This window comes from Sphaeramia orbicularis, chromosome 4 (genome assembly GCF_902148855.1).
Source record: "Sphaeramia orbicularis chromosome 4, fSphaOr1.1, whole genome shotgun sequence".
Taxonomy (NCBI): domain Eukaryota; kingdom Metazoa; phylum Chordata; class Actinopteri; order Kurtiformes; family Apogonidae; genus Sphaeramia; species Sphaeramia orbicularis.
In genome coordinates, this window is record NC_043960.1 from 37,904,034 (window position 1) to 37,921,632 (window position 17,599).

Here is a 17,599-nt window from a genome sequence, read left to right on the forward strand (position 1 = left end):
AGGCAAGCAAAAAATTGGCTTCATTCCTGGATCGACTGAATGATTCACATTTTTCTGTGAATAATGTTGTCGGTAAGCCTGCAACCAACAAATACTTGAACACCAGAAAAACGGAAGTGTCTGAAGACACTATGTGTGACTAGGTTAAAAAATAAAATATTATTAACCGATAAAGACCCAAACATCCACCATCCACCAAAAACATCTACTGATCAAAAATGTTTCATACCTTATGATCCACTAATCCTATCCATACATGTAAATAACTGATGTAAAATACAGTTATTCATCTTTTCATGATCATCAGATATGACCCATTTGACCCCTTAGTGTATGTGGAAATATCGTCATCTTCTTCAACATTGATTCATGGGTAAAACCCATGGAGTTTGATAAATGACAGCGAATGGAGATACTCGGTTTATGTTCAGTTAATGACATATTTTGCTGAAAAAGTCACTTTTTCTTTAGTTTTCTCTGTTTCTGATATAATAATCTTTGAATTTACTCTGAACTTTCATGAACATCTATATGATCAATGAAGCAAACAGAAAAATACACGATTTTTACAGAAGAAACGCAAAAAAAGAAGAAGATAATCTTACAATAAACAGTGATAAATCACTTAAAGGGTCAATATAGAAAAAAAATTCATTTGTGAACTGCCACAAAAGTAGCACTGGGTCTTTATGCGTTAAAGTTAATTAAAGCTCAAGGAGAAATTGTAATAGTTTAAAGTAGAAAGATTTGTCAACATAAAAAAAGACAGCATGTTGAAAACTTGGCTATGTAAAAAAGATGAGAATGTATAATCTTCTACAATGTGTGTAACAACTAAAGCAGAGACAATATTACCCCTGAAAGACCCACAACTATTTTGTTCATAACTTCCAAAGGATTTTTTTGTCTTTCCCAAGTGACTTATCCTCTGCATTTTGCATTTTCTAGCGAAAAATCTGGTATTTGCCTATGTTTAATTTACTGATCATGTAGGTGTATATAAAAGCTCAGAGGAAATTCAAAGGTTATTCGATCAAATTAGAAAAAAATGACTTTTTCAACATAATATATAATTAATGGAAAATCATTTGTCATGTCATTTGTGTACATGGATTTTATTGGTGATATAATGTTGCAGAAGATGAGGCTGTTTCCATGTTCACAGAGCCTCTGAACATCCACATCTGATGACCATGAAAAGATGAGAAACTGCATTTTACCTCAGTTATTTACATGTATTGATCGGATTACTGGATCAACAGGTTTGAAACATCTCAGACCAGTAGATGCTTTTGATCGCTGGTGGATGTTTTATGGGTTAAAAATGTGGCGTATAATACATGCTTTTATTTTGAATATAGAAGTGGTGTCATAATCCTGAAACAGATATCACACAACAATGAGGAAAACAAAGAGAAAAAACAGTTATAATTTCATTTTCTAAACAATTAGTCCCTGCAGCTCTTATAGTGACTTGTATTGTTTGGATCTACCAATTCATTGTTCATCACAGCTCAATGTTTCTGCTCTAACTGCTTTGTTGTACATATGAGACCAAAAACTGGAAGAAGAACCTTACACCAAAATGTCACAGTAACCTGACAGTTAGGTAAAATGAGATAGTGTCGAAAAATTGTACAGACTGCACGTTTATGTGAGACTGGACAGCAGCTAACCTTGAGTGGAACAATATAAGCACATTGGCATTTCTGCTGACTACCTGGTTGTAGCACATTTAACTGATAAAGCAGCAGCCGAGCCTCTGATACACACACACACACACACACACCAACGCCCACCTTGGCCTTATCTGTTGCACAGTTTGGATTTTGCCCTGGCTCTAGCTGCAGTCAGTAAGTCTGTCTGTTTTTCTGTGATTCTGTCTGAGCCACTTTGAACCCTGCTGAAAGGTTCACTCCTCCCTCCGCCGAGCGCCTGGATCACCTGTGTGTGTGTGTTTGTGATCACTTGTGTTACCACCAAGCCAAACACGGGGCTCGACCCCCACGTAAACGCAGAACCTGTCAAATTATTATGGAGTAAAAAAAAAAAAAAGACGACAACAGAGGGAGTGAAGGTAGCAGAGATTAAGAGAAAGAAAGACATGACAAACGCCGGCAACTTTTTGTGCTGTTTGTCTCAGGAATGTAAACCAGTCGGAGCACGGCAGCTTCTGTCTGAACATGCCGACACACAAATGGTTTTATAACACTGCACAGGCTCGCTGGGCTGAGATGGGCTCTGTAAACACACAGCACATACAGCGCTGCAGCAGGAAACCAAATTAAGAGACCTTTATACTGCCTCCCTGTATATTACAGACATTTCAGGCTACATAATCCGTACCATGAGGTGGATATGGACGAATACGAGTGGTAAAATTAGCTGCTGCCGTGGGCAAAGCATGAATAAATCTAAATGGACATTTTCAAAAACCAATTGAGGAAAAAGAAAGTGTTTTCATAATGTGGGTGAGCTGCGGCCTGACTGGATAAATTAGATGCATATTCAGCTCCTGTTACAGGGTCGTCTCTGACTTTAATGTGACGGGTATAGATAGATCAAAGTGACCCAGCTTACACCAATCAACATCCATCACATCACACACTTTGCTTCAGTTAATATCAGAGAAAAACCAGTCACGCTTTGAGAGTGTGTATATAACTGTGTGTGTGGCAGTCATTGTCACAAGAAATGACAAGGGTGTTTCGTCACACCGATGCCGGGCTCGCTTTGGGAAAGAGGGAGGGGAACCGTCAGAGAGGGTGGAAGATGAAAGGGAGGAACTATTTTGAGAAGCTGTGATTTTGTGATGTGGACATCTTTCTCATCTCTGATTAGAGACCGGAGCTTCGCGCTGACCTTTAGGTACCGACAGCGCCTGTGTGTGCGCTAGTGTTTGTGCGGACGCTTCTATTTCAGATAGCGCCGTGTCTTTGAATGCGTTTGTCATTTTATGTGAGGGCGCGGCTTGTACGGGTGTGTGTCATTTAAATATCCGTCTTTGGGTTTGTGTGTCTGTGTGTGTGTTAGCTGGACTCACTGTCCTGTGGCCATGTCACACTGTCCTTCCTGGTGCTGTGTGTCCTCCCACTTAGGGCCTGAAGTCATCACTAGTGCAGCCATGACATGTGTAACTAAATGCACAATCTCCTTCTAATAAACACATCTGTTACAGAGGTGTCCAAGTGTGTGGTTTTTGTAATGTTTAAGTAGGTGATCACAGATACTGGTACTGAAAACAGAACAGAATAGAATAGAATAGAATAGAATAGAATAGAATAGAATAGAATAGAATAGAATAGAATAGAATAGAATAGAATAGAATAGAATAGCCTTGATTGTCATTGTGCTACTCCAGTCAAGTGCAACAATATTAACAAAACCAGTATCACAGAACATTACAAGAGTGAATATAAAATTACAAAAACTAAAAAATAAGGTAAGAAAACAGAATATAAATTTATAAAGTAACATAAGAAAAGAGCTAAGTAGAATAAAAACTAAAAAATATACAAAATATCAATAGACGCAAATTTACAGCATTAACAGTATGTATATCTATGAATGATAATGACAATACAGGGTGGGGAAGCTGAATTTACAATGAACATTTAGTTGTTTTTTCTCAGCAGGCACTACGTCAGTTGTTTTGAAACCAAACATATATTGGTGTCATAATCATACCTAACACTATTATCCATACCTTTTCAGAAACTCTTGCCCATATGAGTGATCAGGAAAGCAAACGTCAAAGAGTGTGATTTGCAGAATGCACTCGTCACACCAAAGGAGATTTCAAAAATAGTTGGAGTGTCCATAAAGACTGTTTATAATGTAAAGAAGAGAATGACTATGAGCAAAACTATTATGAGAAAGTCTGGAAGATATTAAAGAAGAATGGGAGAAGTTGTCACCCGAATATTTGAGGAACACCTGCGCAAGTTTCAGGAAGCGTGTGAAGGCAGTTATTGAGAAAGAAGGTGGACACATAGAATAAAAACATTTTCTATTATGTAAATTTTCTTGTGGCAAATAAATTCTCATGACTTTCAATAAACTAATTGGTCATATCATACACTGTCTTTCAATCCCTGCCTCAAAATATTGTAAATTTTGCTTCCCCTCCCCACCCCACCCTGTATGTGTGTGTGTGTGTGTGTATGTATATATATATATATATATATATATATATATATATATATATATATATATATATATATATATATATATATATATTTGAACAGTATGTATGCCTATGAACCCAAGTCTATATAAAAATAGTATACAAAATAATGTCCATTGCTTCATATTAGGCTGTGTTTTTTGCTTTTTTCTCTTATTACAGCAATATTTCTCATTACTTGGAGCGTTTTCCACACGACACAGACGCTGGCAGGAAATGTGGTGTGAAACAATTTCATTCCTATGTTATTTTAACTGTATGCATGTTGTTTTCCTTCCCATATGTATAATAGAACGCTGGTAACACTTTTTGTACTTGGACTCAAAAGTCTATTCATATGTACATCAGTGTTTTCCGTAAGTTTGTGGGACCTCCCTTAGGACAATGATGTTTTTCTGCAGAATCTTGGACCACTATTATTACCTTATCTGTGAACAAAAATTTAGAAAAGAAATACCCAAAGAGATTCCAAACAAACCTTGCTAAAGAAGTCCACTACAGATCAAGTACAACCAACAGATGGGGGAAAAAGTTGTTGGGTTTTTTTTTTTAAGTTTTGATGTTCTCCGCAGTGATTTTACATTAATGTGGCTTAGGGTGCCACACCAAAGCCTTATAAAGCTGGGGAAAGTCCTGTCTATTGTTATTAAAATGCCTAAACTGGGATGTGAGATTCTAGTCATATTGCACAACCCTATTTTGACAACTCTGTTACTGTTGACATTAAACTTGGGAACCGGTTTAGCAGGACAAGTGTATATATTATCCTGAATAGAAAAAACAACCTCCTTTTTACGAGTGGGGATATAATGATCAAAACATGACACAAACTTTTTAAGCTATTTCATGTTCGGTTCTGCATCCAAACCAACTAATCTGATTCACTGACAATCAGATAATTTCTGTTATCGCTAAAGGAGGTATTCTTTTTTTCCCCACTAATAAAGGATGATTTGGATAACATAATGGTCTAAACACCATGTCTAGAAATAGTCAAATTTATTCTGAAAATAGTTGCATTTGCAGTGTTTTTTTTTTCTCTTACAGAGTCTCATGTTGCTGTGTCACAGAGGCGTCCGCTCGGTGAGGATGCCAGGTTACAAATGAGCGGATGTTAGCCTGAACTTTGATTACATTACACAGCGGGTCGCAAATGTCAGGAGAACATGAGGGTGATTCACGACAGCTACTTCATCTGTCCAATGCATCTCTCTCTCTCTCTCTCTCTCTCTCTCTCTTTCTCTGTCAGGCCCTGTTCAGACATTTTATGTTGTGAGATCACAAGTGGAATGCGCTAATGCAAACACATTCACAGGTTATCGCTCCAAAGTCTGAATCAATTTCAACAGATAAACTGAGGATACTGGCAACATTTCACTTGTGTGTGTAGAAAAGAAACATTTCCTCGTAATCAAATGCTAAGAAATATATACAGTGTAAACATGCTGAGAACAATGTGTACCAGTTGCAGTCAAAGGACATTTATACACTGTACATGGCAGTGTTTACCAAGTCTATCTGTGTAGGGGACTGAATGTGCATATTTAGTTGCAAGGGTTGTTACATTTAGAGATGCACATACATTTTAGTATTTTTTGATTCAATTGTACATGTTGGTTCTGAATATAAACCTCACAATCATACTATGTCATCTAATGTACTTGCTTAAGGTCATATTTATCTCTCTGCCACGTGGTCTCCAACCAAAGACCTTGATCTTACAGGCGTTCCTCTATTTCTACGTATCGTCCTGCAGAGTAACTGTTTTCCTTTCTCCATATACTGTACACAGACACAGTATTTGTTGTCATTTTGGATTGTCAGCTGTGCTTTATGGGGATTTCTGTTGAAATACAGCTGCACTCTTGAACTTCTTTCAACTGTCAATGCGATTATATTTCCAAGGACTAAAGCACGTATTCAGCAGTCTCGTGAAATGTGCTCAGAGTGACTTAAGTATCAGTATTTTTTATGAAGAAAAGATCCAACCTATCATTTCCTATAGTTTTGAGCAATCGTACTTTCTCCTTTCATTTAAATAAAGCACATTATTGCTCCTTTTGCTGGTGTCTGTGCTCTAAACCAAAGAAATGAATGAAATCCAACCAACAAGTCATAGGGGATCGTGTGTGTTTCAGACCCACTTACTACTCTGAATTAAAAAAAAAAAACAACAAAATCATGCACAACACTAAAAGCTCTAAGGGCTAGACTTCATACCAAAGTCTCTTTATAACACATTTTCTGCCTTTCCTGAAAAGTCACACAAGGAAAACACAGTGAGAAGACAGAGAAAACAGGCGCTGCTAAAAACTATAAAAACAAGTGGTGCCAGGCACAACAAATCCTGCCCCTTGCATGTATTTCACTCATTATAAGTAAATGGGAAGATTTTTTAAAATCATACAAAATTTGAACTTTGACCGACCTTTCACAAAATGTAATGACATCTAGTCTGGGTCAGTGGCAATAGTTTTGCTGCTAGAGTGTTAACAATCCAACAAAGAAACAAAGAAACAAAACAAACCAAAAACAATACCCATTGCCTCCCCTTCAGGAGGCGGGGTAATAAAGTGTTGAAAATATATCACACTTCATAAAAACATATTAAATAAACAACATACAACATTTGTGCCTCTTCAGCCATGTGCAGAATTAACCTTTTCTTGGAGGCTGTTGTGTCTGTGACTGCATCCATTTTGGCACTAACCCATAATGCACTAGTGATGAAAAGTAATCCTTAGTGACCCTCACTGTGCTCCATTAATTTGTCTGCAAGTAAATTTTACAGACAAAAAATTAAATTTTAAATTGAATATAATTTTTTAGGCATGTTTTTAATCAATTTTGCCATCTTCACATACAATTTATAATGCATTTCAGTGAATTTTACTGGCAAAATCACCTCAAATAATTAAGAAAGACTGATAAAAAACAATAAGAACTGACTATATATGCTAGCTGCTGAAAATGCATGCATAGACAGTTCACATACAGTGCTTCAGACGCTATCTCCACTGTAATCTCCTCCGACTGTGATAATTACAGACATCAATAGCATAATGTTGTGGAGAGTGTTGCTATTTTCCTTCGTCACCCTTCAGTGTTTGTGTAATGGAGCTCAGCCTTTTCCGGTTATTGTGCGAGAGCAGCCGAGAGGGGGTTAGGGTTAGCAGCCAGAGTCCGACAGAGCGAGTGGCCACAATATCTGGGACACACACCCGCACGTACACATGTGCACACATATACACACACACACACACACAAGGACAGGCAGACTGGCAGCCAATCTGTTGGAGAGAAGAGGGTTCAGGGTCCACAAAGTAAACACATATGCACCATCAATCACACACAGGAAGGTGAAAACATGCCGAGCACATGGACACGGGTACGTCGAGTCTACTGGGGATACATTTACAGTTCTGTGGGTGTGGGCGGGCGGACTGACCAGAACTAACCAATCATTTCCGGCTCAATTGTGAGAAGTACACCGGATGCTGTGAGCCAGTTTGACCGGGGAAAGGGCAGTGAGTTAAGTGGGAAAGAATGACTACACAGTGAACGACACCGACTGTAACACAGCAGAGAGGAGTCAGAAAGAAGCAAGAAGCATGGATTAAGAAAGAATGGAGATGAAGGAAGGAGATGCTACTGGGGTTGTGGCCTGTAATCCATAATATCCAGGTCAGCTTTCTCTTTCCTCCACCTCCCACACACAGGCACAGAGTTGTCTGGACTAAGGCTAAGCCTTATATATATATATATATATATATATATATATATATGTGTGTGTGTGTGTGTGTGTACATACACACACACACACACACACAGAGTGGTGATAGAAAAATATCGACTGTTTTTCTTATGTGCTATAAATTATGCTCTTTATGGAAATATCTCACATTCTTCCACATAGTGTGGAAATTAGCTTGAAGGCAACCTACCTGATCTGTTCTGCATATACATAAACATGCTACATCCTGTCACTGGTCCTTCTAAGAAATTTACAGCAGTTTCTATGACTTAATGACAATGAATAGAAATATTATGCTTAGTTTCACTAGTTACAAATGACATACATTTTTTGAAATCAAATTAGTGTTTCCTGTGGAATTGATCTCTTGGTGTGGTGGTGTGTAATGGGGGGGGGGGGGGGGTGTCGGACAGTTTCCTTCCTACTTATTCAATGGGGGGGGGTTAAAATATATGGGGTTGGTGGTCCATGCCGCGTGTACCTCACAATGGGTATGTGCAAAGTGAAAGTGAAACTCCAAAACTCACTGTTGTGAAGCTCGTGTACCTTTCCCTACCTCCTGAAATTTCGAAAACTTTCATTTGCGGGGGCAAAACGTTTGTTTATGGGGGCATTGTCCCTATCTAGAACTGGCCCTGAGGCCTATACATATGGATAATAAGTCTAATGCAACGGTAATGATTTTTGTATCAAATGTATGGTATGGTGGCAAGGATTTTGCCATGGCAAAACCTTACCAGCGGAAACGCTGAAAATACATAATATGAAATATTTTCTTCAGTCAAATCAGCTAACATTAGCAACATACAGAAGGCTTTGTTAGCGAACTACATTGTCTACTGGTTCAATCATAATGAAAGGGAAAACACAAAATAAGTTGAAGTTGCTTAAAAACCTAAAAGATTCAGGGCTTTCCGAAGATGTCGATGGATGGAACACCATTTACTTATTGTGAAAAAAATTTAGCTAATATGCCTTAGCCCTCTAGTAAACCATGCATTATTATTTATTTTTCATTTATTTATTATACTTTTTCACACATGCACAAACCATTTCAGGGGAAAAGATGAAGCAAAGCAAACTGCAACAGAATGAGGTGATTGTAAGTTATCTATCTTAGGTATGTATTTTACCATCTTTACAATTCCAAACAATTATGCCGCTACCAAGGATTATAGGTTTAGTCATGATACTTTTGACCATATTCACATTATAGATCCATATCCATAAAAGCACTTTTATTTGCTGAATATATAACTCAAAATGTAACAGGAAATAGGCCTTTCCATGTGGCCATTTTATAGAAACTACAGAACTGTTAAATAGGTCTTAAATGATCACTATGGTTGTTGTTTCAGCAAAGTTACAATGACCACAGAATGCATTTCTCAGACTGTCCATCAAGATATAATCAGAATAAAAAGGAAAAACAATTTGGCAAAATTGGCAAGTATTTAGTGTGACATTTGCACTTAATGTCAGAAAATATGAGATTCACTGCACAAAATCTCCAGGTTTCATTCAACATATCGGATGTTTATCATTTGGCTACTTTCATGAGGATGGAGCTCACAATAAATTCTGTTTGTTGCTTGTAAAGACCATGTAGAACTGATTTTTTTTAATTTTTACTACAGTTTTAGTATCAGTTGCATCTGTATATATTTTTACTAGCTTTATCATATCTTGTATTTTTTTAGGGACCGAGCCGAAAGGTAAGGCCCTCTCACGCAGTGAGAGGCCTTGCCTGCAAGCAAGGCCCTATTGTTTTTCGTTCGTTTTTATATTATTATTATTCACACACCACTTTGACCTGGATTTTGACCCCCTGAACATGCACGAAAACTCACCAAATTTGGCACACATGTCAGGCCTGGCGAAAAATTTGATAAAATGAAAAAATTAACCCCATAGGTGCCAAAATGGGCTCTCTAGCGCCACCTATGTGAAAAAAAACGGCAATTGCCCTAGTGGCCAGTAGGAATGTCATACAGACATGAAACCAGTGCTAAAATTTTTGATGAATCATGCTCTACAAATCATCCACTGACACTCATGACCTATCTGCAACAGGAACTTCGCAATATGCCTTTCAAAATAAAATTTCTAAAACTAACTCCGATGACACGGTTTGTGGTATTGACTTCTAAATAGTGCCAAAAGATACAGTGAACTCTCCTTAATACAATGATTTCACACCTTTTCCATAACTGTCTTAGTTTTTTTTTTACAAGCCCGCAAAGTTGCCATGTTTGGAACTCATTTTTCATTTTGGAGTTTTTCCCCACATGTGACATATCTACGCGTTCACGGGACTCAGCACAACTCTCACATCCAAAACTTTTTGAGATAGGAGGTACGGTTATTGATTTATAACAGTTTGTTTATTTTCATACTTTTTCGGCTTTAGACTGCCATTTGACCCCCTTAACATGCTCCAAAACTCACCAAATTTGCCATGTATGTCATGGCTGGTGAACACTTTCATTCAATATCAAAATTAACCCCTTGTGTGCCAAAATGGACTCTGTAGCGCCACCTATGTACTAAAAAACACACAAAATCTGCCCTAGCGGCCAGTAGGAATGTCACAGAAACATGAAACAAATGCCAAAATGTTGGTCTGATTGAGCCCGACAAATCCTACACTGACACTCATGAGCTAACTCCAACAGGAAGTTGGCAATCTGCCTTTGAAAGTTACTATACGTTTCTGCAATTACTGCTTAGTCATTTCAGATCTTTGAATAAAAATTTATACCTCATTAAATTCCCACAAGTCTGCAGAATCCAAAAGTGAAAGAATTTTTCAGATCCGACCTACGGTTATGGAATAATGGCGATTTTTTGAAGACTATGTTTACTTTCACTTTTAACAATGACAAAGTCCCTATAAAACTCTTCCTGGTGCACAGCTGTATGTGTCTGTCCTTAGTGCAGTGGTTCATGTAGCTGCCTATGAAACAAGAGGACCAGGTTCAAATCCCAGACAATCCAATTTTTTTTTTTTTTTTTTTTTTTTCTTCTTTCTCCATTTTAAAACAGGTTTTACTGGATTGTATTTTGGATATTGGAAATTTTGCACACATTCAAAAGTACACTGAGTACATTTTTTCTAAATAAAACCCTAATTACCAATAATACAAAATTTCTATTACATAACTTCTTTTCATTTTTATGACCAAACACTCAACTGTTTGTGCAATGTTTCTTCATTCAAAAGTACTCTTTCTCACAGACACACATGCTCACACAATAGGGTTTTTTCAAAATAAAAGCCTTAAATGTGAGAAATCATCACTTTAATGCTCAATTATTTATACAATTTCAATTCATTTTTCAAACTGATTCTTTCTCTCACATACAAAACAAATGCACATGCACACAGTAGGGTTTCCAAAATAAAAGTGTCATTTTAAAGGTGATGGTGGTTTCAGCAGAGGGTCGCTGGTGTTCTGTACAGATGTAAGGAGGACAGACACTAAAGGGTGGGAACTGGTATGGGGACGGAGAGGTGTGAGTGGAGCTGAGGTGTGGACATTCCCGGGACGCAGATCGCGGGGGAGGCGGAACGCCCGGTGCGAGGTCCCGCCCAATGCTGCTTGCAGCTTTAATTACCTTTATCTTTGTACAGCACTTTGGGCACTCTACATTATTATAAATGTGCTATATGAACAATCTTGACCTGTGCCCATATTTTATGCATTTTGTTGTTGCATCTTAATAGACAGGCTGAGAAATAAATACATAGGCTCATTATTACAACCCTCCAAAACAAAGTTAAAAGTGGCCTAGGCCTCCATTTTTACACACACACTTTGCAGAAGTTGTATTCTATTATGATACGTGTTGTTTCTAAAATGAGCAATATCAGGATGTGAGATTTTGGTCGCAAGTCACAGTTACTTCAGATTCCCCTTTAACCAGCGAGAGCGATGGAAGGAAGAGGGAGGAAGGAGGAGGGGAGGTGAAAGGACATAAGGTTTTGACCTAATGTTGTGCCAGAGAAGAGAGGAAAAGAGCTGGAGAGAAGAAACACTGATGAAGGCAGGAAGAGAGGGAGGGGGTTACACAGACCCAAAATAGAGAGACGGAGAGAAAGAGGAAGGGAAGGAGAATGAGGCCTTGAGCAGGGGAAGGGATGAAGAGATCTAAATGAGACAGAAGTCGAAGAGAGGAAGGAGGGGGGAGAAAAAAGCAGAAGAGTAGGAGCAGCAGCGTCGGCGTACGTCATTCTCCCTTCCTCTGTCAAGGAACACAATCCACTCCTCCTCCATTCTGCTGCTTCGAAACAGGCAAAACCGGATGAGAGAGAGGAGAGATCAGGAGGAGGATGATAGAGGAATGAGGCGGATATAGAAGAGGAGGGGATGGCGGAGAGCAAGGTTACAGAAAGAGGGCGAGTGGCTGGAGAAAGGTCAGAGGGAGAGAGGGATGACAGAGAGAGAGAGAAAGAGAGAGGACCTCCTGTGGATCGTCATCTGCCACGTCCATCCGCCCGTGTGCAGACATAGCAGTGTTGCTCCTAATTCTTAATCGCCATTAATCCCTCAACCACCCATCATCTCTCGCTGTCGTTGCTCTCCCTCACTGCACAGTGACGCCTGATGCCCGCGACAATTCATCGAGTTATTATTTTTTCCAACTTATCCCTTCCTTCAAATTACACATCTAAAGAGGCTGAGCTGTGGCTGCAAAAGATTAGGAAAAATTACCATCGCAATTTGTCATGTAAAATGACGTGAAGCAAACAAAAGCCTGAAATTCTCACAGTGAAATACAGCTATGGACGTGGACTGTTAATAACTGTTGTGGATTATCACCTGTCAATCCTATGATTCAGTAACATTTCATTAGGGGTTGAAATGTTTTCGTTATTGACTCATTTACTGATGGTTTTGAAAATTCATTGTTTTACTCTAAAGTGTCAGAAAATAGGTAAAATTAAAGACACGTGTTTACATTATTTCAAAAATTGTGGTTATATTATTTATTTTATTGCTGTAACAGTCCAAATCACACAGATGTTCACTTTACTGCCCAATGGGACAAAGACGTCCAATTCATATATCTGATGGGGTGAAAATTTGAGAAAGAAACTGAAAAGGGATAACCAAAATGACCAAATATTTGACCACGAAATAAACCAAGACCTCTGAAAAATTAGACGAACTCTCAATGAACTTTTCTAAATACTTCTGACTTCTTGGGGGATCTCAACCCACTAGGGGATCCATGTCCAAACACTGGGTCGGGAGCCTTTTTTCAGGTCGTGCAATATTTTTGCATTTCAGGTTTTTGATTGTGCTCAACGTATGTGTATTGTTCCGATGTTTATTTACTTAAAGGGGTCATATTTTGCTAAACCCACTTTTATTAGTCTTTGGTACATTTATTTGTGTATTTGGGGACCCTAATAGTTCAAAAAGTTTGAATTTGAACCCTCCAGGTGCTGCAAAGCTATCTTTATATTCATTTCGGCAAAAATCAAGTGGATTTCTACAACCCGTTTTAATTCCTTCCTTCCTCCTGTAGACCACATGAAAATGTTTGAAAATGCATAATTCCATTTAAAAAAGTAAAATATCACTCCTTTAACTAAGACTGAATGTAGAATGAAAGGCTGCATTGATGCAAGGAAACACTCTATTAAGTATTCAGTGTGTAACTGTTTTTAGAAACATGAAAAGTTTCTGTTTCTCAAATGTACAGTATACTAACATCATGTACAACTACATTGTAAATGTGTAAAGAATATGTGTAAGTATGTACAGAACAAGTAATATAAATAGATTCTCTTCAACATTTCCTGTTTCACTCTCAAATGTTTCTGCCTGTCTTTCTGCATTTTTTGTGTTTTGCTGCTGTAAACACTGCAGTTTCCCCAGGGTACGATCAATGATCTCATCTCATCTACTGTACTTCAAATGTATGCTTTACCTTAACTAGGGGTCAGCAACCCTGGTCCTAGAGAGCCACTATCCTGCATGTTTTAGATGTATCCCTCTTCCAGCACACCTGATTCAAATGATCAGCCTATCATCAAGCTCTGCAGAAGCCTGATAATGACCATCAGGTGTGCTGGAAGAGGGAAACATCTAAAACATGCAGGATAGTGGCTCTCTAGGACCAGGGTTGCTGACCCCTGACCTAAACCATATTAGAGAAGCAGAAACTGCAGTAAGAATCATCAGAATTCTTAATTTATGCCCAAATTCACTCATTCTGTTGCAAACTGGGTCGTGATAGTTTGTCATTTTTAAAAAGTGGGTCCCCAGAAAAAAAAAGTTTCCAAAACACTGCATTAGGGAGCAACGATCAAAAGAAAACAAGAACAAAAGCCTCGACGTTTCTCCTTTCAATTCTAGACATCTGTCATTTGTTTCTAATCTCTTCATCATTGCTTCAGGTTTTCTTTGTTTTGTTTTCTCATCATTTCCAAAGACTAAACACTAACTGGTTACTTCCTCTCTTTTACATGTCCCGTCTACATGGATGACTCCAATAAAACGGCAGTGTTGACAGTTATTGTCTGAAATGGAGAACTTAGCGCTGTGCAAGGGGACTATTGGCTATAATGAAAAGAATATATACAGAGGGCAGACGGGGCAATGGGTCCACGCTGAGCAATTAACCGAGTGAAATGGAGCTGTGAAGCTTTTATTGATGTCCATGTGTGTGTTTGTGTGTGCGCGGACTGACCGGTGAAGAGGTCTCCATTGCTGTAGGCCTTGCCGCGTCCCTCCTCGTCGTTGGGCACGGCCGACACCTGCTTGGCCGAGGTGCAGCCCATGGCCTCACACTCTGAAACCTCTCCTCATCGCACTCTCACCTGGACGACCAAACACAGAGAGGACCCTTTATAATCATGATAATAAAATGAACACTGCTGTCCTGTTTTTACAATCCACTTTACAGACTCCACTTCTCAAAAAAAGTAACACTCTTTGTTTAGTTTACAATAATAAATGATCTCCCCTTGTTCCTTATTTTAGGTCAACCTTTGTAGACATAATTTGCACATCATTTTCTCCCAGCAGAACAAATAAGACGCAGAAAGTGTGCAACAAAGCGAGCATTTATATTTAAAATGAAGGTGCAGATAACTATGTTTTCTAGTGTGGATGTGTGTTTTTTTAGACCTAATTTTAAGCATTATCATTATAAGTGGAGGACAGGAGGAGCAGGGTTGCCCACTGGGTGGAAAGAGACAAGATGACCTGGTTAGAAGCACAGTTTAATTTTCAATTAATATGGTAAACATTCTGTTATTAAAAGATGTACGGTTGATCAGAAAATAAGGACAAATGCCCTTCACTTGTCCCCAAAACCTATGGTGTTATTTTACAGCTGTTTACTTTGTAGTCGCACAGGAATGACTCAGAAAAAAGTGCAGATGCCCACAATCGACATGACACTTAAACATATCAATGCTATAGATACAGACCTGATCAAAATCTTAATACCAATTGAAAAATAGCTAGAATTTACCTTTTGCACATTTGGATCTTAATGAGGTTTTAAGTAGAGCTACAATATACAAAAGCAAGAAGGGGGAGTGAAACAAAAAGCACTTTGAAAAAGTAATTTATTGAAAACAAGTAAACTGAAATAGGCTGTTTATCAGCTGATCAAAAGTTTAAGACCATCGCTCAAAAAATTACAAAAAACTCTCCAAACCAGAACAAAAAATGTTCTCAGTAGGACTCAGTAATGAGTAGCTCCACCGTTCTTGTTAATCACTTCAAAAATTTGTTTGGGCATGCTTGATGCGAGTGTTTCCAGGAGGCTGGTGGGAACATTGCTCCAAGTGGTGAAGATGGCTTCACGAAGGGCATCAACTGTCTGGAACTGATGGCCATTTTTATAAACTTCCCTTGCCATCCATCCCCAAATGTTCTCTATGGGATTTAAATCAGGGGAACATGCGGGATGGTCCAAAAGAGTGATGTTATTCTCCCTGAAGAAGTCCTTCGTCAAGCAAGCATTGTGAACTGCAGCGTTGTCCTGTTTTTAAACCCAGCTGTTACCACACAGACGAGGGCCCTCAGTCATGAGGGATGCCCGCTGCAACATGTGCACGTAACCAGCTGCCGTTTGACGACCCTGCACCACCTGAAGCTCCAGTGTTCCACTGAATGAAAAAGCACCCCAGATCATGATGGACCCCCCTCCACTGTGCCGGGTAGAAAACATCTCAGGTGGGATCTCCTTGTCATGCCAGTAACGTTGGAAGCCATCTGGACCGTCAAGGTTAAATTTTTTCTCATCAGAGAATAAAACTTTTTTCCACCTTTCAATGTCCCATGTTTGATGCTCCCTGGCAAAGTCTAAATGGGCAGTTTTGTGGCGTTGTAGGAGACGAGGTCTTTGAATTCGTTTTTTGTTTTTGAAACCCTTTTCCCGCAGATGCCGTCTGATGGTTATTGCGCTGCAGTCGGCACCAGTAAGGGCCTTAATTTGGGTCGAGGACCACCCTGTGTCTTGACGGACAGTCAATCGGATCCTCCGGCTCAGCGTAGGTGTAATTTTCTTGGGTCTACCACTTGACTTTTTTGTTCTATAATGCTCAGGATCTGTCAAAAAATTTAGAATGACTGTCTTACTGCGTCCAACCTCAGCAGCAATGGCACGCTGCGAGAGGCCTTGCTTATGCAGCTCGACAATCCGACCACGTTCAAGAAGAGAAAGCTTCTTAGCTTTAGCCATCAGGGGGGCATGACCGTGTGAATGCCCGACAGAAAATGAGAATTTTGAGCAAATTTTGGCTTTTATAGCCTGCGGTCTTAAACTTTTGATCAGCTAATAAACAGCCTATTTCAGTTTACTTGTTGTTTTCAATAAATTACTTTTTCAAAGTGCTTTTTGTCTCACTCCCCCTTCTTGCTTTTGTATATTGTAGCTCTACTTAAAACCTCATTAAGATCCAAATGTGCAAAAGGTAAATTCTAGCTATTTTTCAATTGGTCTTAAGATTTTGATCAAGCCTGTATGAGTGGTCTTCATTAAAGCTACAGTATCTCATTTCTGAAGTTCTCATTGGAAACAAAACAAAACAAAACAAAAAACAAGACATGGTCAGATCTTAGAGTACACAACACATTGAGAAACAATTTAGCAGCATCTTTTTCAGCAGTCCCAATAAAATACAGTGCAAATCCAAGATACGATAAAAAGAAAATGACGATAAATAGACAAGAATGTACAACTGAAAAACTGCAATGGGATGATGTAGATTATGGGAGTTGTTACAGCTTTATTCACATCCCATTTATGAAGTATACTCATTGCATTCTAATGAAAGAGCTAAAAGTAATGCTAGCTAACTTGAAACCAATGCTAAGTCAATGCTAATGTTATATGTAAATACATTCACCCCTCTTCTATATCAGTGATTGAGTGAGAGCCGTGATCAACTACAGAAGTTACAGAGTCAATGAGAATAAGCAACAATTATGTTTATGTTTATGCTTATGCATTTGGCAGATGCTTTTTTCCAAAGTGACTTACAGGGGAAAATTAGAAATTAGAATTAGAAATTTTTTTATTGTGTGACTGTTTCTCAGTGGTTGAAAAGACCACAGATGCGCCTTCATTTAAGCTTGATCCACAATCGAGTCATGCAATGTCTTATGGTTGTAGTACAGCTGATTTTCCAA

General features: G+C 38.6%; 1 protein-coding gene across 2 annotated transcripts in view; it reads right to left on the reverse strand.

Annotated features, from left to right (window-relative positions):
- Positions 1–17,599, reverse strand: part of LOC115417661 (uncharacterized protein C1orf21 homolog) — a 46,748-nt gene that overhangs the window by 10,036 nt on the left and 19,113 nt on the right. For both annotated transcript variants that reach the window (XM_030131687.1, XM_030131688.1), the window contains exon 2: positions 14,643–14,772. In XM_030131687.1, the coding sequence (XP_029987547.1) occupies positions 14,643–14,733 (91 nt within the window). In that variant the 5' untranslated portion in view covers positions 14,734–14,772. The remainder of the gene's footprint in view (positions 1–14,642; positions 14,773–17,599) is intronic.